Source organism: Pongo pygmaeus, chromosome 7 (assembly GCF_028885625.2).
Source record: "Pongo pygmaeus isolate AG05252 chromosome 7, NHGRI_mPonPyg2-v2.0_pri, whole genome shotgun sequence".
NCBI classification, from domain to species: Eukaryota; Metazoa; Chordata; class Mammalia; order Primates; family Hominidae; genus Pongo; species Pongo pygmaeus.
This window is the reverse complement of record NC_072380.2, coordinates 24,598,073-24,619,226: the sequence shown is the minus strand read 5'-3', so window position 1 is coordinate 24,619,226 and position 21,154 is coordinate 24,598,073. Positions and strand designations below refer to the sequence as shown.

Below are 21,154 nucleotides of genomic sequence, written 5' to 3'. Positions count from 1 at the left end.
TGTTGGAAGGAAAGGGAAGCAAATTAGAAATCTAAAGAGATCTGAACAGGAAGCAATGAGATGGGAAAATGGAGGGGGTACAAGACATGTTTATTATTGGAGAGAGAAAAACTTAGAAAAAATTCACCAGAAAGTAGCAGTTAGTTAAATATGGAGCCCAAGACAGAAGCAATGGGGGGAGGTGATGTTGTCTGAAAGAGATACGGAGACAATACAAAAATAATGAATCAGAAAGGTGATCCTTTTTATAAAGGAAATACGATATCATCAAAATGTGCTTTGTTCATCCACATATGCAGTGTTCAGGAGAATATGAAGATGTGGTTGTTCCTTAATTTTGGACATCAGAGGCTTATTGTTTGCTTTAATGAGGCCAGCATATATTAGATGTGGAGTTTCTGGGGTTTTTTTTTTCCCTCAAATTTACATAAAACGTTTAAATTAGTTTTTTTGGCTTTGAGTACACATTTGTCAACACCCTTTCTTAAAGTGGTGGCTTTGATTAGAACAGCAGACGCCGAAGGAAAGCTCCTGTGGTATCGGGTGCTGAGTCACTGCTGTGCTGTGCTGCAGGCAGGCTCCGCTCCAGGAGAAAAACAAGTCAGCAGAGCAACAAAAATGTCAACAAGGACAACAGCCTTTCTTCCTTCCTTTGTAGCCTTTATTTATTTCATCGAGTCAGAACATTTTTATTTAGCACTTGAAAACTTTATTTCAGTAAATGGAAAAAAAATATTGCATGTAGCTTTAACAGTTCACAAGAAGAAAATAGAGGACACAAAAGAACACCTTGAGAGGCATCTGCGTAAGAAGCAGCTGAAATCATTCCCAGGGTAACCCCCCATCCCATAACAAATGGACAGGGAGGGGGCAGAGACAGCACAGAAATGGCACATTGTCAAATTGCACAGGATAAAGAACTTAGAAACCCTTCATAGGAGTTGTGAGTATGTCCTCTCACTTGGAGTAAATTTTCTGAAATTCTTGTAACCCTCTGATTTCTCTGTCAGCTTCTTAAGGAATTCTAGAAAGGCAAACCTAGGAATTTAGAATTGCCAGAAGCATTCTGTGTTTTCCTTTCCTACCACCATTATTTTAAGGACTATCCTGCAGTTCTGTCCACTATTCTTCTGCCTCTTTCACTTTTAATTACCTGGTAGAATCCATGCCACTCTGCCCTGCCTTCTTTGGCATTTCTGCAGGACTTTCATTTAAACCAGAATTAGTGCTAATGATGTCATGTTCAAGTTTTAAAACGTACTTTTATGTTTCCAAAGAAGTGACTTTTTATATGCAATCTCTTCTTCTTAGACTGTAAGTTATTATCCTCAAAGTTTGGACTCTTAAAAGAAAGCAGAGTAACATTTTGTAGGAAAATACTACAGCAAGGGTACAAATTTTTATATTGCACTAAAGAGCATTTGAAAGACCACAAGAAAATTTTTTCTGCAGCATATGTTTATGATAGAGGGTGTGAATTCTACCGGTAAATATTAACAGAAAGAAGTTGTTTCTCTTAAGCATTTGCTGTCTGGATAAAGAACATTTGAAAAACTACCAAAAATTTGAGTAGCAGATATCTAGGTAAGGTTGTAAAGATGTTGCATCCAGAATCCCCAGCCTACGCTTGCACAGCCATTTTGGATATCCAACTTCAAGCTCTAAATAGAAACAGATGGTTAAAAATAAATTGTTTTGTATGAAATCTGTGAACCGTGTATTTCCATTACTCATTTATATCTACTAATTAGAATAACCTTTCTGGATTCTGTAGTCCTACATTTATTCATGCTTTTATAGCTCTCCCTAGCCATTGCTAATTAAGCAGTTATACAATAAATAGGCCTATTATGAAAGAAAGAAAATAATTTTGTTTTCCATTATGGGATGCCAAACAGTTTGCTGGCACTAAGGAGTGTCTTCACTCTCTACTCTCTGTGGGACAGGTTTGTTATTGTGGAGTGGAAGGATCATTAGAAAATGCCCTGCTTTTCAGTGAAGGTGGGTGGTATATCTTATTAAGCAAGATTCCTCATAAGAACACTTTGTGGAAGGAACCTTCATACTAATCCAGTGCCTAGTGCACTGTAAAAACTCAGCAAAAATAAAGGAGGAAGAAATGAAAACAAACTCAAAATGTACTCAAGCCATGGTCATTTTCTTTCCCTTTGACATAAATCACAATTTTTGGATAAATTTTCTAATATAGACATACTAAGTCGAATGTGAAATCAACCCTTCCATTTATTGATTTGATAAGTGAAAAAATCTAAAAAAGGAATCATGAAGGAAACTCTTCCTTTTCTGTGATTCCCAACATTACGAAGTCCTTTAATATACTTGAAGAAAACCTGTGGGTATGTATACTCTGACCAACAAAAGTCTGAAAGAATAGTGCTGCTTTCGTTATTCCTAACCTGTATCGACACTCTGGCACTGTTGAATTCTAGATTGCCCCTTTGGTCCGGTTAGAAAGTTTTGATTAAAACATCCTTAGCAGAATTATATATTAGAAATGTAAGCATATCAGCAAAAAAAAAATTCTAACCTTCTTAATCTGTTGATAAGTACAGAGGATGTCCCCAGTAAATCAATGAGTAGGTAAAGAACACAAAACTGTGCCAACATTTGAAAAATAAAAAAGGGAGGTACTATCTGTCAGGGTAACCTACCACTTGGCACTTTGATTGGGATCTGTGATTCCTCTTGAATCTTTACTTGCAGGTTTCTATAATAAATAAATTAGGTTATATCAGGAGCCGCATCAGATGTTACACACGTGGGCATCCACACACAGACGTGCATGTGCACACATACACGTGAACACATACACACCCAGACTACCTCTGCTTGCTCCATGAAAAATCCAAGACAGTTTGTAAATTGCTTAAGACAGTTTGTAAATTCCTGTGGGATTGGGGGAGAGGAGGATAGATAGTGCTGGTTAAGCAAAGTTGAATCAAAAACCATTTTTGGTTGTAAAATTTGTGAATCTTCCCAGAATATATTAGTTAAGAGATTTTCAAACACTTTTTAAGTATTAGCACTTTCATTCTGATAACATCTCTATTGGAATCTCAGTAAAATTGATTTTAAACATGGAATGCCCGGGTTCAAGGAAGAATTAATTCATATAAGTCCCCCAGCTGTCTGCCACTTTCTGTAATCCTTTTGTGTGATCTGAGGATTTCTGTGCAACCACAGATTAGAAACTAATCAACTAATCACAGCGTTTTAGTCGTCCGTAAAGAAAGCTTAATGAGAATGGCTGCTTTTAAAAATACAAAGTTGAAAATCTGTGTGTATTCAGCACCCACTTCTGAGTAAGAAGTGCTCTACTGAGTAACCTTGAGGATGTAGAGATAGAGATTCTAGTCATTTGGGCAATTCCTAGAAATCCTGTAGTGGTTCTATTGTGTGTGTGTGTGTGTGTGTGTGTGCGCTTTGACTCAGCCTCTAATGCATGTGTGTGCTAATATGTGCTAATATTTTGTTTCTCCCTTATAAATAAAGATGCAGGGATTACACAGCTTCGGCTAACTGAGGGTTCCAGGGCAGAGCCCTCTGGCTGATCAAGGACCCACTGAAAACCATTGCTGTGTTTTACCTTTCAGAACAGGGGCCAGGACTAGAGTGAGGTGAGTGAGGCATTGGTCTCAGGGGCAGAATTTAAGGGGAGAAAACTAATTCAGTAATTAGGATAAATTATGTACTAATATGTTAGTTTAAAATACCAAAATTAATTTGCAAGAAAATGCATGTATCATGATGAACAAAATGCCAACATTTTAAACAAAAACTGGGTCTGCCCTAGGACTTGCCTGGCTCACTTCACCCTCCTCACCCTAACCCCCACCCTGGTAAGAAGTAGGTCTCTATGCCAGAGTGTCAGAGTGTCCCATTTCTACCTCCAATCAGAGAGCTATCGATGTTATATTATTGGTCCTTTTCAAGGAACCAACAAATGAAAGTTTCATGAAAATTATTATTGGAAAGGACATAGCCCACCACCAAGAGGAAGAGGAGGGGGACGTACCATTGTGATGTAGTGGGGACTTGAAAAACTGGTGGGCAAGCTTTCCAAGGATTCTGGAGTTCTCTGCTAGTGAAAAGAGATACTATTAACCTGCAATTCCTAGTAAATATACCAATACTGAAAGACCCAGACGTAATATTCATGTGTAGATTGTTATCCTACAACACATGAGGCTATCTCAGGACCTGTCTATAAGACAAATTTACATATGAGAAGAGTGGGAATTTATACATTGTGATGTGAATATGATGAGGCAGGTCTGCTAGCCACCAAATCTTACTATCGCTAATTGACTGTATGCCTGAAATTCCCTAACCAGCCACATTCCTTTGGGCCTTGAATGTCTTTGAGAAACTCCACAATTTCCTATTAAAATACAAAAATTCCTAAATTAAGTTTTCCTCTTTAAAGTGTGTTCTGTTAACTCCCCAGTAAATATTAATACAACTAGAAAGCGTGGTCCAATGGAAGCAGGATCTGTGAAAGGCCCTGGATGCCAGAGCAGGGAGAGAAAAAGCAAACAAACAAAAAACAAGCATCATTAACGTAACAGGTAAAAGACGCCAAAGACAGACCTCCCCCAAACCCCAGTTTTGCTGAGGACTGGTCTTTGATGGATAACTGCGTCAAATAAGCATCAGTTAAATCATTATTGTTTATAATATTTCATGCCAAAAAATACAAAAACCCTAAATGTGATGTTTGAGGATCCAACTCTGCTATCTGTGTTAATATCATGGTGTATATGCCATCAGCAGTAAACTGAATTTATTCACATATTCAACAGATATTTATTCATCTTCCCTTCTAGGTGCCCCTCATTTAACCAAAAAACCAAAAGCCCTTAAAGGAAGCTTAGAATCTATAATCGTAACAAATATGTCCTAGGATCTATGGTTATTCATCATTGACCAGTACTCAGCCTACCTTTTCTGACTCATCTCTCTGGAAGTCCACCTATTTTAACGTATTAATTTAAGGAAAATGTAATTAGGAAAGTAACCGCAACAGCATATGAGGCATAGTAGATTAAAATGACACATATTAAGTGCTAAGTATATACCAATCACTGTGCTAGGTATATTTACATACAATTTCTCATTTAAACCTCAAGACAAATGAATGAGAATTAGATTAGTATCATGCAGTTTCTTTCCTGAAAATCTCAGTGTAAACTTAAAAAAAATCATACGTTGTTATTTCGTCCATTCTAATGGACAATTAAGACTTGGTTTTACCTTCTTGGAATCACATCTGGCATAATAAAGAGTATCAATGGATAAAAATGATAACTAACATATATAACCAGATAAAGATTCACTATCTCTATACTCCAGTGAAATTCATCGGAGGCATTTCCACTAAAATGACATATATGTGTTCTGGGGGATAGAGTGGGGGCATGCTCTGCAATATCGTGCAGTAAAAATCACAAGGCTTATGGCATGCCTAAAGCCATGGCAAAGCATTCAAAACCTCTGGAACTATGTAACCAGACCACCCCACCAACCAAAAATATCCTGATTTTAAAATATTGGCAATATTATATTTTTATTGGCACTTGCATCTAGCAACAGTCAGTTAATTATTAGCCTTAAAATTTGGGCCTTTTGATCCCTTCTTCATGACTTAAATCCTAATGGGCAGTTTCATCATTTTAAAGAGATAATCTTTTCAAAAATCATGCTTTCTTCATCAGCTAATTTTTTTTTAAAAGCTAATGCCTTTGTAGTTTCTTGATCTTTCCTTACAGGTTTTGTCTTGATTGTTGTTGTTATTGTTGTTTTTTGAGACAGGGTATCACTATGTAGCCCAGGTTGGAATGCAGTGGCATGATCATAGCTCACTGCAGTCTGGAAATCCTGGGCTCCAGAGGTTCTTGGTGCCTCAGTCTCCTGTGTAGCTAGGGACTACAGGTGTGCACCATTATGCTTGGCTATTTTTCTTTTTTTATATAGACAAAGGCTTGACATATTACTCAGCCTGGTCTAGAACTCCTGGCCTCAAATTACCCTCTTGCCTTGGCCTCTGAAAGTGCTAGAATTATAGCTGTGAGCCACTGTGTCTGGCCACTCAGTTTTTTTATTTATTTTATTTTATTTCGTTTTTATACTTGAAGTTCTGGGGTACATGTGCAGAATGTGCAGGTTTATTACATAGGTATACACGTGGCATGGTGGTTTGCTGCACCCATCAACCCGTCACCTACATTAGGTATTTCTTCTAATGCTATCCCTCCCCTTGTCCCCCATCCCCCGACAGGCCCCAGTGTGTGATGTTTCCCTCACTGGGTCCATGTGTTCTCATTGTTGAACTCCCACTTATGAGTGAGAACATGTGGTGTTTGGTTTTCTGTTCTTGTGATAGTTTGCTGCTGGAATGGTGGTTTCCAGCTTCATCCATGTCCCTGCAGAGAACATGAACTCATCCTTTTTATGGCTGCATAGTATTCCATGGTATACATATGCCACATTTTCTTTATCCAGTCTATCATTGATGGACAATTGGGATGGTTTCAAGTCTTCGCTATTGTGAATAGTGCTGCAGTAAACTCACGTGTGCATGTGTCTTTATAGTAGAATGATTTACAATCCTTTGGGTATATACCCAGTAATGGGATTGCTGGGTCAAATGGTATTTCTAGTTCTAGATCCTTGAGAAATTGCCACACTGTCTTCCACAATGGTTGAACTAATTTACACTCCCACCAACAATGTAAAAGTGTTTCTATTTCTTTCCATCCTCTCTAGCATCTGTTGTTACCTGACTTTTTAATGATCACCATTCTAACAGTGTTTTAAGTGAGCTGAATGTATTGGAAATTATAGCTGTTGCTACAATTATTGAACAAGCTGTGATTTGCAGGGACTTCTGCAGGATTTTCAACATTTTTCTTAGATCTTCATATATTGCTTATGTTCCTAGTTTACTGAAATTTCTCAAGAATAGATATAATTTTTTCAAATAATTTATCTGCATCTATTGATATGATCATATGATTTTACACTTTCACTGATAATACAGTGAATTAGCCTCATTGCTTTTTTGAATGTTAAAGTTTCTTTGCATTATTGCAGTCATACTTGATCATGATTCATTATCCTCTATATATGATCATGATGCATTATCATTTATCATGAGATTCAATTGGCTAAAATCTAATAATAATTCATGCACCTATATTTGTTAGTGTATTAGTTAGTAATGCTTTCTTGTTGTAATGACTTTTATAGGTAGGTGTCAGAGAAATATTGGCCTCATAAAATAAATTGGGAATTTCCCCCCTCTTTCCAATTATCTGGAAAAGTTTATGTAGGATTGGTGTTATGCGTTCATGAATTTTTAAATAGAATTCACCAGTAGAGCCATATGGGTCAAATATTTTTTGTTTGTGGAAAGGTTTTTACTACAAATTTAACTTGAGCTATTCAGGTTATCTGTTTTTCATGAGTAAGCTTTAGTAATTTTTATCTTTCAAAAATTTCCATTTCATTGCACTGTCAAATCTATTAAAATAAGGTTTTTCATAATATTTTCTAATTATCAACTTAATATTTATAGTATCTTCATTGATGTTGCCTTTCTGATTCTTGATGTTAATAATACGTACTAACTAGTTAGACTGGCTGGAAGCTTATAAAATTTATTAATCTTCTCAAAATACATTTTCTCTGTTACTTTTCTGTTTTCTATTTCATTAGTGACCAATCTGATATTTACTTTTTCTTTTTCTCTGCGTATATTGGGCTTCATTTTCTTTATTTTCTCTAGTTTCTTAAAGTAAAAGCTGAGGTCATTGATCTTTTATTTTTATTCTTTTCAAACAGAAGCAGATAAGCGCTATAAATTTTCCTCTACTGATTTTACTACACCCGCATGTTTTGGCACATCGTATTTAATTTTCATTCAGGTTAAAATACTTTCTAATTTCCCTTTTGATTATTCCTTTGAAAGTTGAGTTCCTTAGAATTTGTTACCTAATTTTCAACTGAGAATTTTTCTAATTAGTAATATCTTTCCATTACTTACTTCTATTGTAATTTAATTCTGAGAATATATTTTGTGTGGCTGCAATTCTTTTCTTTCTTGTTTTTTGTTCTTTATACTTTTAGTAGAGACAGGGTTTCCCATGTTGGCCAGGCTCATCTCAAATTCAGGTGATCTGCCCGTCTCGGCCTCCAGAAGTGCCAGGATTATAGGAGTGAGCCACTGCACCCAGCTCAGTTCTTTTAAGTTTGTTAAGAGTTGCTTTGTGGCCCATAATGTGGCTTATGCTTGTAAATTTTTCTAATAGTGCACAAATTAATATTTTATTCAACCAATATATTGTACTCTGATATAGTATCTTGGTTATTGTTCCATGTTGGTTTTGAATCCTGCCCTCTTTTCTTTCCCTACATGTAGATTCAAAGCTTCATGTGTGTGGAACCATGTTAAATTGCTCCTCTGCACTTCCCATGTCACTTAGCTTAGGATGGGTTCTACTTTAAACACATGCAGCTACTTAAAAAAAATCAATAAATTAACTGTTGCAAATGGAAGTTTCTTACATTTAGGAAATGAATTTCTGGCAGGATTGGCTCAGTCCTTATCTGCTGCTCATCACCAAAGTAGCCTTTGTTCTCCACTCCTAGGGTTTCTATAGGTCTGTCAAGAAGGAAATTGAACAACTAATTTATTAGATATAGGGCTATTCAGGTTATTTATTTCTTCATGAGTAAGCTTTAGTAATTTTTATAGTTCAAAAATTTATATTTCATTACAATGTTAAATATATTGAAATAATGCTTTTTATATTGTCTAATTATCAACTTAATACTTATACCATCTTCAGTGATGTCACCTGATTCTTGATGTGGGAAGAATCAGAAATTATGGGATAAACAAACTATGGGATATATTTATGGCTAAAATTAAATCATCTACAAGATTTTTAAAATACTGATGCTCAAGTTATACCCAGTAACAATTAAATCACAATGTCTTCAACCCACATGAGTATTTTTTGAAAGATCTGTTGGTGATTTCAATGTGCACAAAGTTTGGGAATCATTGATGTTAGCATCTGGATATGGGCAAGTACATAAAAGCTTGAGGTACTACTATTCTTACCTGATCTTCAGTAAGAAGCTTATACTTCCCCCCATCGAATATCCTCTATAACTACAAAGCTTATATATTCTCAGTAACAATTCCCTTCAACACATAGAAAAATGTAAATGTACCTCTGAACTTGCTTCAACTTGATACATTTTCGGTAACGAACTAATAGTATAAGAACTCCAATACCGACAATAACCACGACAAGCACAACAACCAAGATGGTGATATCTGCAACATGAAGAAACATGGGCTTCATCGCGGGTATCAGTTGTAAAACAGTGGAATATTAACATTTAATGGAGCTGTTACAATGCTCCTTATTCCTTTCTATAGGACTTCGATTCTCCTTTCCTCTCAATTATTTTTATGTAAAGTAAAAAGCCCAAACATTATACAAATTATCATTTGTATTTGCAACTGACACTCCACCCAATATTCCGTTATATTTAAGGGAACAACAATCATCAGAAAGAGTTTTGATTGTCAGTTAGTAACTATAGAAAAGCCCTTGTGTGTTGAGGGTTTGTGGAAGAACTAAGAAAATTTAATTTAGCTAGAAGAGACTGCATTGGCTGTAAAAGGGAATTGCTGTAAAAGGTAATTGCAGTAAAATCAATTTGGGTATTCTTGCACAATAATATGAAGACCATACAAATCCATATCAAAACCCAGCAAATAAGTAGCAGACTTGAAAAATAAGAAAAACTTTTTTCGCTGGGTAGTCTTTTGATATACGAAAGATTTTGTTTTAGGATGCTCACTGGTAACATTTAAGGTTTCTTCACAGGCTACAGGTACCTGTCCTTCCTCACAGTGGCACTGGAGTCCATGGCCATCCACCTGGAAGAGCAGTCAAGGATATTTTCTCAAATGACTGATATAAGCTGTGTTCTGCAACTCACTTACTTTAGTGCTACCTCTACATCCAACATACATGCACACAAGCACAAGCACGAACTTTTTATTCGTTAAACTGCCTAACAAAATCAATGATGCATAAAAATAAGTAAACAAAATACAAGAAGCAGCCATCTTTCAAAACAGCCTTTGAATAAGAGAATGATACTGACAAATTCAAAGGCAGATGAACAAGACAGCATGATTTATCTTTCCAGATAAATATATGATATATATGATAAATATGGTAACCTGATATATATATGTGTGTGTGTGTGTGCGTGATGTGTGTGTGTGTGTATGTATTACTATATAAGTGTTACTGATTAACCCAGCTTATAAGCGATGTTAGGCACAAACTGTTAGTAATTGCTGGTATTAGTGTTAATTAATATTTTATAAAAAATATACAATGTTTGCTGATTTTCTTAAAAACTTGACATTGGTGTAATTTAACTATAAGATATGTTGCAATAGATTCAACTTTAAACATCAGATTTAAACTTTATACATACATGAATAACTGAATTTCTAGATAACCAGGACAATAATGAAAGCATTACCTGTAATACTGGCTATATCTGTGTATAATAATATGTGGTTTGGCTCCTTGGGTAAATTTTGTTGATAACACATGAAAAAATGAATCCCAAATATACATTTGATTTAGAAAGCAGCAAACATACATATATACATACATATACATGCACATATAGGCTGGGGAATAAAATAAATATATGGCTGATAAGACATTAATTTTAAAAGCAGTCATATCTTACAGGATTTTCATGGCACTGAGAGGAGCAATTGGTTGAGATATAGACCTTTTCCATGTTTAGACATTCACCATTGTTGCACACCTAGAAATGAAGTAATCAAGCATGAATTAAAATGACTTACAATTGATGTGAAATTGTAATTTCATGTAATGCATGTGAAGTGCATAATTTTGCATGTAATTTACATATGAAAATTTTCAATTTACATGATTTAATTATGTTATGTAATTTTTCCTACTGTAAAATTCCACATGTAGTATCTTCTGTGGATAGAGAAATCCTCTATAGATGATTGAGGTGTGTACTATACAGGCAAAGAAATATTTTAAACTCATTAGTTATTAAAATGTTTATGTTCTGAGTAATTACTTCAGCGTTAATCTGTCAAAGATTCTACAGCTGTAATTGCAACAGTTTCTTTTGTTTCAATGAAGTTTTTCTTTTGATTTGGTTTAGCAATGTATGTTTATTATACCACAATTGATGGTCATTTTATTAATATCAATTTATCTTATTTGTGTTTGATTTTTTGCCTTAAATTTTCCTTTCTGTTGGTAAATTTGATCACCAAAATATTATTGGTTTTGTTATTTTTGGTCTTTGCCTGATTCATCCTTACTCATTTATTTAATTTTTAAATGGTATTTTAAATTTTATTTATAATTAAACATTCATTTATTGCGCCAGTTCAAAGATTATATTTACATTTTCTGTAGGGAGAACTTAATACATCTATATTTATTGGAAAAAGTGATATATATACTCTTACTCCTTTCATTTTATTTACTTGATTTCCAACATTAGACATTGTAGCTTACCTTTTACTATATTTGTCACTTTTATTCAGCTATTGTTTTCTCTGATTTGAAAGCTATATATGCTAATTTCTAAAGATTGATTTGGTTTACATTAATATATTTGAATCTAAATAATTCTATCATTTTCAAGAAAAAATCAACATTAACTCCTCCTTCTGTAAGATAAGAAATTTATCATGTTTTTACTTCTTTCCTCTTTCTCTCAATTCAAGTTTTTGATTGAGTAAATCAGATACTACATTGTCAAAATTATTTATTATTCCTGAGATTTTTTATATCATTCTAATAAAAATATTATAATTAATAACTAGAATTTACTCAAAAGTCTTATGGATTTTGTTGCTTGCAATCATTTCTTTAATATCGTATCTCCTTATTTTACCTTCTAAATTTAAATTTATTTCTCTCTTGGCTGGAATACATTCTTGACTATTTTTCTTTTCAAAAAATAGGTGCAGTCTATATATTACAATATATTTTATTAGTTGTAATATGTGTGAGAGTGTCATTGTATTGCTTTTCTGTCTGAATAAAAACTTGGCTGTAAATATAGTTTTAGGGTCCCAGCAATTATGTTCCCCAAAGCTCTGTAGATGTTGCTCCATTGTCTTCTGGATACTTGTTGCAGAGAAGTATTATGGTAACCTGATATTTCTTTCTGTAGCAAATTAATGACCTTTTCTCTTTTGTGCTTATGGCATGTATTCTGTATTTTTGACATTCAAGGCATGAGGGTAAGTAAACGCCTTCATCTCTTTCTATAAATTTTTCCTGGTACTAAGTGGATTTTTTCATACATTCTTCAGATTAGGGACACATTATGATTATTTCATTAATTATATTTTCACGTCTCTTCTGTTTTTTTTAAATTTAGAATTCATATTAAATCTGTAATGAATTTTTTAGAACTTTATTTCCTGGTTTTATTTATTTTCTTTGAGTTTTAACATTCCTTTATGTTATTGTGTTAAGAAGTTTAACTTCTAACTTACTGATTTTTTTTGTAATATCCATTCACTGGTTTACTGCCCACATTACATATAAATCAGTAATCATGTTTTGTACTTTGAAGGCAATGCTCTTTGATCTCAAATTATACTTTTTTATATAGGTTTAATATCTTTTAAAATTTCATTCAAAAAATTTTTCTTGATGAGGAAATCTTTCAACATTGTATTAGTTCGTTTTCATGCTGATGATGATAAAGACATACATGAGACTGGGCAATTTACAAAAAAAAAGAGGTTTAATTGAACTTACAGTTCCACGTGGCTGGGGAAGTCTCATAATCTTGGCAGAAAGCAAGGAGGAGCAAGTCACGTCTTACATGGATGGCAGCAGGCAAAGAGAGAGCTTGTGCAGGAAAATCCCCCCTTATAATAACCATCAGATCTCATGAGACTTACTCACTATCAGGAGAACAGCATGGGAAAGACCTGCTCTCATGATTCACTTACCTCCCCAGTGGGTCCCTCCCACAAAGTGTGGGAATTCAAGATGAGATTTGGGTGGAGACACAGCCAAACCACATCATTCCGTCCCTGGCCCCTCCCAAATCTCATGTCCTCACATTTTAAAACCAATCATGCCTTCCCAACAGTCCCCCAGAGTCTTAACTCATTTCAGCATTAACTCGAAAGTCCACAGCCCAAAGTCTCATTCAATACAAGGCAAGTCCCTTCCACCTAAAATCCTGTAAAATCAAAAAGCAAGTTACTTACTTCCCGGAAACAATGGGGGTACAGGCATTGGATAAATACAGCCACTCCAAATGGGAGAAATTGGCCAAAACAAAGGGGCTAATAGGCCCCATGCAAGTCTGAATCCAGCAGGGCAGTCAAATCTTAAAACTCCAAAATGATCTCCTTTGATTCCGTGTCTCGCATCCAGATCACACTGATGCAAGAGGTGGGTTCCCATAGTCTTGAGCAGCTCTGCCTCTGTGGTTTTGCAGGGTACAGCTTCCCTTCTGGCTGCTTCCATGGGCTGGCATTGAGTGTTTGCAGCTTTTCCAGGTGCACAGTGCAAGCTGTGGGTGGATCTACCATTCCGGGGTCTGGAGGACATTGGCCCTCTTCTTACAGCTCCACTAGGCAGTGCCTCAGCGAGGACTCTGTGTGGGGGATCCGACCCTCCATTTCCCATCTACACTGCCCTAGCAGAGATTCTCCATGAGGGCCCCGCCCCTGCAGCAAACTTTTGCCTGGGCGTCCAGGCATTTCCATACATCTTCTGAAATCTAGGCTGAGGTTCCCAAACCTCAATTCTTGACTTCTGTGCACCTGCAGTCTCAACACCACATGGAGGCTGCCAAGGCCTGGGGCTTCCACCCTCTGAAGCAACAGCCCAAGCTGTACCTTGGAGACTTTTAGTCCCAGCTGGAGTGGCTGGGACTGAGGGCACGAAGTCCCTAGACTGCACAGAGCACACAGCACGGGGACCCTGGGCCTGGCCCACTAAACCATTTTTTCTTAGGCCTCTGGGCCTGTGGTAGGAGGGGCTGCCATGAAGACCTGTGACATACTCTGGAGACATTTTCCCCATTGTCTTTGGGATTAACATTTGGCTTCTCATTACTTAGGCAGACATCTGCAGCCAGCTTCAATTTCTCCTCAGAAAATGGGTTTTTCTTTTCTATCACATTGTCAGGCTGCAAATTTTTTGAACTCTTATGCTCTGCTTCCCTTATAAAACTGAATGCCTTTAACAGCACCCAAGTTACCTATTGAATACTTTGCTGCTTAGAAATTTCTTCCACCTGATACCCTAAATCATCTCTCTTCAGTCCACAGTTCCACAAATCTCTAGAGCAAGGGCAAAATGCTACCAGTCTCTTTGCTAAAACATAACAAGAGTCATCTTTGCTCCTGTTTCACCTTACATTCATCTTTACTTGAAATGGCAATCGAGATTGAATAATTTTTATTTTTTTCTTTACATTCATTGATTCTTTCTTCTGTTCCCTCCATTCTTCTGTTGAACTCATTCACTGAATTTTTTCATTCCAGTATTGTAATTTTTCAGTTCTAAAATTTCCATTTGGCTCTTATATTTTATACATCTTTTCTGGAAGTTTGTTATTTTACTGAGACCTTCTATTTTTTTCATTTATTTCAAGCGTGTACATAATTGTTCACTGAAGCATTTTTATAAAGGCTGCTTTAAATTTCTTCTCAGGTAATTCAACATATGTGTCACCTTGTTGTTGCATTTAGAGATTGTCTTTTGTCATTTCAATTGAGATTTCCCTGGTTCTTTGTTTGAAGAGTGACTCATTTGTATTCTGGATACTCTGGGGACTATGAGCTATAGGATCTTATTCAAATCTGTTGTTTTAGCAGACCTTCTCTAAAACCGTTCCTGTTATGGAAGAGAATCACTGCCTCACTCATGCCAGCTGGGGTGGAAACCCAGCCTCCTCACATATGAATGCTGTTAAAGGCATTCATGACACTGGGGTTGGAAGAATTCATCACCACTGAGCTGTGGTGAATGTCCTGACTCCCCATAAGCCTCCACTGAAACCCTGTCTGGAGCCAGGGCATCTGTTACAGCTGGAAGAAAATGGAAGTCTAGGCTTCCCGCTTGATCCTTGCTGATGTAGCAGGAGTCAGACCACAGAATTTTTCCCTGCTGTTTGGTTGGAGTGGGGCAATTATTACCAAAATGTTTTCTGTCTCGTTAGCCTACTCCTTTTCTTGTCCTTTGGTTTTAGAGAAGCCCTGCTAAAACAACAGATTTGAATAAGGTCCCATAGCTCATAGTCTAAAAATAGCATATCGATGCCAAAAAGAAGATTTTTTTTCACTCACATCATTGTTATACCTACATAGACTGGCATTAAGTATGCATGAATTTCCTCATTAGAATTTTGCTGAAGAACTGGCACCACTGTGATGGATGTACTTCTGCCCTAAGCCTTCTTTTGAAGGAATAAGCTCTCTATGCAGAGTACATGGTCACATTGTACTTAGGAGATGGAGATGGATTCCTTCACAACTGCCTTTCTAACAGCCCCTTTCTTCAGTCCTTGCCACTCTTAAAGAAGGAAGCACTTTGTATCTCAGGCTGGTTTTTCATATCTGAGGTGAATAGCAAATCTTTTGGTATTTTCTTCAACCTGAGGCTTCACACTTTGTCTTGTTGAATATCTTTGAAATTTTTAGCTTGTGGTTAGCATACATACCTTAATTTTCACAAACATAGATTTCTTAGCATGTAGATTTTCATTTAATGATTTTAATGGGAAGTAGGATAGTTAAATATATAGACTCAAAACGTAAGTCTCTATTAAATATTTAGTTCTAGTTCTTTTTTTTACATTCTGAACTTTGGTTTTCCAATGTATTTCTCTATCACACTGTACAAATATCACTGTAATATTCTTGGTGATAATGCAGAGAGAGAAGGGAAGACATATCACATAGAGAAACTACTCAGTTTCAAATAGCTGATTTTAGGGGTAAAATATCATGTGTTTTCCATATATTCTTCATGAGCCAGCTATTGTTTAGAGTATGCATTCTAATATTGTCATCTTTCCATAAAAAATTCTTTCCAATTTGGCCCCATTCTGTCTTCTCTTCAATTTCATCTTTTGCCATTTAACCCAAAGGTCAAGCCACTCTGAAATTGCTGGTTATCTGAATTATGCCATACACTGTACCTTTACATATTGTGCAGGCATTTTTTGCTAAAATGTCTTCTCCCATTTCCTGTGTGTTAAAACGTCCAAGTCAAAGCTGAAATGTTACTCATTTAAGATGCCATTTCATCTTCTCTGAGCAAAGTCCGCCACTTTTCCTTTAGACATCAATGTACATTGGTCACACCACTAAGAAAGCAATTTGTTGAACCGTAATCACTTAATTTTTACTGTAAGAAATTCTCATGTATGCTTACCTTTAGTGTACAGTCAGTGGCACCATAGTATATGGCTAGTAAATATGAGTGAATGAATAAAATAAATGAAGATGTAAGGCTACTTTATAGTCCCATTAATTAGAAAAATCCATGTCTATAATTTCATTAGATATCCACTGTAAGTTTTACTAATTAAGCACATTTGTAACGATTATGTGTCATTTGGCATGACTAAAATTAGGCAAAATGGATGTTTATTACAGTGTTATTGCTACTCTGCTCCTCATTAAAAAAATACTTGTCAATATTTTCTCCTTTTCCATATCTAGACCTCTTTGGAACCAATTATAGTATCCAGTAATGTTTTTAAAGGATTGAACTAAGACGTTTTAATAAAACAAAGGGCTTTTGTCTTACCATTCCATCTCCACATTTTGTTCCTGACGCCACCAGGCCAATGTCTGTAGAATCACAGTATAAAAAAATGGTTTTGCATTCGACAGTAGCATTCTGCTGGGGATCCTTAAGGTGATAGGTCTTGTCTTCTCCAAGGAGAGAGGAAAGCTCCCCACCAGTGCAGTAGATCTTTCCACATCTGACATCTCTGAAGGAAAGGGAGAATATTCAAACTTGGAACTAGAAATACAACTTTTGAGACTAGGCTGGCAATGAAGCCTCCCGGTCACTCTTTTTCTAGATCCAGGTTTCTCGCCAAGTTGAGGAGGCTGGAACGGGCAGAGAAAACCACTGAGCAAAGTCTTGGCCCTGGGAACTGAGATGAGACCGTAAAAAATGTAAAATGATCGTATTTCTTTTGGATTTCCCTGTGAACCTCACAAGTCAATACTGGCTTAAGTTTACAGGGGAATATTTTTTTATTAGTAATTTGAATTAGCATAATTGTAAGCAGGACACCAAGATTTCCTTCTTAATTCCCTCTTCTCCCGGTCTCAGTAAAAAGAGGTTAACAGGTCTGGGGACAGGAGCCATTCTGATTTTGACAAAGTGCTGTAAGAAGGCAAATTACTTTTTTTCCACAGGGCACTTACTTCTCCTCACAGGGAAGAAATCCGTTTTCCTCGTTTTTGCAGTATCCAAATTTATTTCCTTTTGTATTCATCTTGTAGCAGATATCATGACTCTCTATTGCCTCTGGGGTAAAAAATGGTATAAAAGTAAAACAATAAAAGCATGACTATCATGAATCATAAAAGACCTTATTTTACTAATGTAATTAAACTTTCAGAATCATGTCATAGTGAAGTAGAATGGAATAAATTATTTAAAAAGTATCCTATTGCCTCAAGAGAATATTTTAGGCTGGAGATATAAAACAGCAACAAATATACATAGCTCATATACTGAGATAGTTAATATTAGACTTAAGATCAACTAATATGACAGGTAATATCCAGAGAAATGCTAAGCAATATCTTGGAATAATGCCACAAATGACATTATATCTGATCTTGACCCAATTCCTACAGGGCAATAACAGAGAAATAGAGGCCACCATCTTTGTGAATACTTCACTGTGATTATCTCTCACCATCATCAAATAGTTCAGAGCACTGATCCTCACGAGTTGGACATTTCCCCATGAAGCAGTAGCCTTCTGAGTTCTTGCAAGGAAATCCATTGACCCTGAACTGGTCCTTAGGACAGGCAGGCGAGTGGCCAGTGCACATCTCAGGAAAATCACATTCATCTTTTGCCGGTCTACATATGGACCCTGCTTTTTTTATCTGTTGAGGAAAAACAAAGAGACTAAATCCTGGATACATTTAGGTAGGTAAGGTTTCGTAAGTAGACAGAAAGTTGACCCATTCATCTAAAAAAGGTTTTAAGGATGGATCATAGCTTCCTTCTCCATTCCACCAAGAATCATTATCATTTGTAAATGTGTTGGCACTCATGTAATTTTAAGAATGACAAAGTGATGTTTTTGAAATTTGGTATTAGAACAGCCTTAGGGAGAGGTGGGATGTACATCAAATGAAGAAACAGGCAGGTGTTCTCATTTATCTTGTCTTTTCTTTGTTCCAAGGGATCCAGTACATACCCTGCCTACCCGCTACCCACCTCAAACTGGGAACCCCTGCTTATAATGAGGAAATCTCCAGTACCAATAAATCAGATTCCTCCATATGAACTGGAGAAAAATACCCTTGCTTTCACTGCTGGAGGGAACTGCATAGAGATATTCTCTCATTCAGCCATTCAATATGAATTTAATTATGCTGGGTTCTGGATGAATTTGAAGATGCATAAGATATGTTTGTTTTCTTTGTGAATTCACAATAAAGTTGGTTGAAAGAAGTGTCAATAAACTCTTCGACAGAGCCATTGGGGTTTCTGGTTGTCTTCCTCAGGAACGTTTCTCCACTTGCTAGCCACTACCACTTTCCAGTGCTAATATAACCCCTTTCCCTTTTAGCTCACCCTTGGGATTTCAACTGTCCTCCCAGATGAGGTTAAACAGATTGGTGATTATTTACAAAGGAGCAAGAATAGAGCTGGTCATGTGACTTCCCTCCTAAACCTCCAATTGCTACTTGATGTTTCTCCACTACCCAGGCCATAGCACAGCCCAATGCTCAGATGTTGGAGCATCTCACAAGAATCTCTGCTGGGTACTTGCAAGCCTAGCTTCATTCTGGAGTCAGTGGTTCAGGGCTGTCCAGTGGTTAGATAACTCTTGGATCCTACATATTCTTAAACTGAAAAAAAAAAAAAAACCTTCTTCTGGCACATGACCTTACCTGACAAGATTCACAGCATTCTCCTTCTGCACAAGTAAATCCTGGCTTCAGTACACATGTGTGTGCATCACAGCAAGGATTAGTACACTCCTGGCAATAACCACAAAAGAGAGATGAGAAATTGGTATGTACTTTGACTCCCATTTGAAGAATTAATTAGTTGTGCTCCTGCGGATTCTGTTAGAGTTAAATACTAATGCATGATTGTTGGCTGTGGTGCATACATAAAGATTACTGTTTAGAACTGGTATTTGGGACTTTTACTATTTCTCCTTCTCTCGTGCTGTTTGGTACACTACAGGTAATGGATTCTCATTGACAGAATTAGAGAGTCCAACATTTATAATCTTCAATTATCCTAATGATCTCCATTTCATTGAAGGGTCTTACTGCTTCCCTGTACTGAAGTGTGATGTGAGATTATTCAACTGCTGAAGATCTGATTTTATCTTTTGCTCAAGCTGCCCATTATTTCAGGCTGACCTTTATTTTTTAATGTATCATTAAATAGCATCAAAATGTTAACTTATGCCCTATTTTCTCAAACAAAATTAAAACCTCAAAGAAAATGGAGTGTGGCCAGATAAGGTACCTCATGTGTTAGAATGAATCCATGGAACCATTCCAAAGAATGCATATGGATACGAGGATCATTTTCCAAAATTAAGAGCCTCTTTGCATTTAGCCTGAGACATTTGAAGACATTCTTATAACCTTTGGACAGGTCACTGTCCCCGGTCTGATTATGGAGTCTCTAACTGCTGTCCTACTAGACCTCCTGGTATTGTGCATTATCTAGACTGTAGATACTAAAATTGTGGTCCTCAGGCCAGCAACATCAGTGTAACCTTGCAGCTAGGTAGGTGTACAGAATCTCAGAACCACTCCATACTTACTGAATCTGAGTTCACATTTTAACAATGTCCCCTGGTGATTCATCTGCACTTATTAATTTCAGAGGCAGTTGTCTAGAACACATACCTATGTGATAAGCTCTTGAAAGAAATAGCTTCTGTGTTGGGGAAAAGCATATTAAGAATTACTTTAAAATTTGCCTCAAGGGCTTTTCCTAAATGCTCCAGAGACCACAACTACAATAAATACATGAAACATTAGAAGGTTTCTGCTCTATTAAGACAGAGTATTCTATTAACAGGAACTATCCAGCTGTGATACAGGCTAGCCTCGTAAGTTAATAAATAAAACTTGATTGAGTAAGAGATTTTGTAGAGCAGATTCTGACTCTGCATGAGACATCAGACTTAAGGACACTCATGGGCCCTTGTCACAAGCAGAACCAATTATATAGAAACAAGGAAAGGTGATGCTGCTGATCTCCAGCAAGGTCATTACACATGTTTCATGACTTGATAAGAAGCCCTGGAATGAGGCTACACCAATCATTTGTTTTATAAAATCAAAATAAAAATGGAAAGCAAAATTTTTAAAAGCTTTACAAGGAACACCACGGTTGGTGTGATTAATGGCCACATCCCTGCCTAGGTTCTACCTGATCATAAATTTTGCAATTTAAAGATAGCATCATTTGCAAATACCTGAGCAGGGCCGCAGTCACACTCTTCACCCTCATCCAACTTCTTGTTTCCACAAAATTGGAAATCATCAAAATTGTAAGGAAATGGAATGTTGAGCATGCATGTTGGCTTATAATCCTTCAAGTACTGGTGGTATTGATTTTGGCTGCATTTACTGAATTTCAGTGCAGGAATGCTAGAGATAGAATGAGGTAAAAATAAAGATTAGTCATATCAATGCATAGTGGTACAGCGGCTGTGAGCATTTTATGCAGCATTTAGAAAGAACAAATGTAAATGTTTACTGTTAGAGCAGGGAAGTAACTGGGTTCTTTATTATAGAAAATATCTTCTCAAAACA

General features: G+C 36.3%; 1 protein-coding gene across 2 annotated transcripts in view; it reads right to left on the bottom strand.

Moving 5' to 3' along the window:
* Nucleotides 1-639: 639 nt before the first annotated feature.
* ADAM7 (ADAM metallopeptidase domain 7) overlaps nucleotides 640-21,154 on the bottom strand; it is a 62,372-nt gene continuing 41,857 nt past the window's right edge. Inside the window, exons 12-23 of one of the 2 annotated variants that reach the window (XM_054498892.2) lie at nucleotides 20,815-20,989; nucleotides 19,259-19,348; nucleotides 18,046-18,241; nucleotides 17,546-17,648; nucleotides 16,914-17,100; nucleotides 10,816-10,896; nucleotides 9,901-9,979; nucleotides 9,262-9,367; nucleotides 8,587-8,683; nucleotides 4,037-4,102; nucleotides 2,673-2,728; nucleotides 696-1,661 (exon numbers count right to left, since the gene is read on the bottom strand). In XM_054498892.2, coding sequence (XP_054354867.2) covers nucleotide 1,661; nucleotides 2,673-2,728; nucleotides 4,037-4,102; nucleotides 8,587-8,683; nucleotides 9,262-9,367; nucleotides 9,901-9,979; nucleotides 10,816-10,896; nucleotides 16,914-17,100; nucleotides 17,546-17,648; nucleotides 18,046-18,241; nucleotides 19,259-19,348; nucleotides 20,815-20,989 — 1,237 coding nt within the window. In that variant the 3' untranslated portion in view covers nucleotides 696-1,660. Of the gene's footprint in view, nucleotides 1,662-2,672; nucleotides 2,729-4,036; nucleotides 4,103-8,586; nucleotides 8,684-9,261; nucleotides 9,368-9,900; nucleotides 9,980-10,815; nucleotides 10,897-16,913; nucleotides 17,101-17,545; nucleotides 17,649-18,045; nucleotides 18,242-19,258; nucleotides 19,349-20,814; nucleotides 20,990-21,154 lie in introns of both variants that reach the window. The other variant, XM_054498893.2, reaches the window with a different exon arrangement.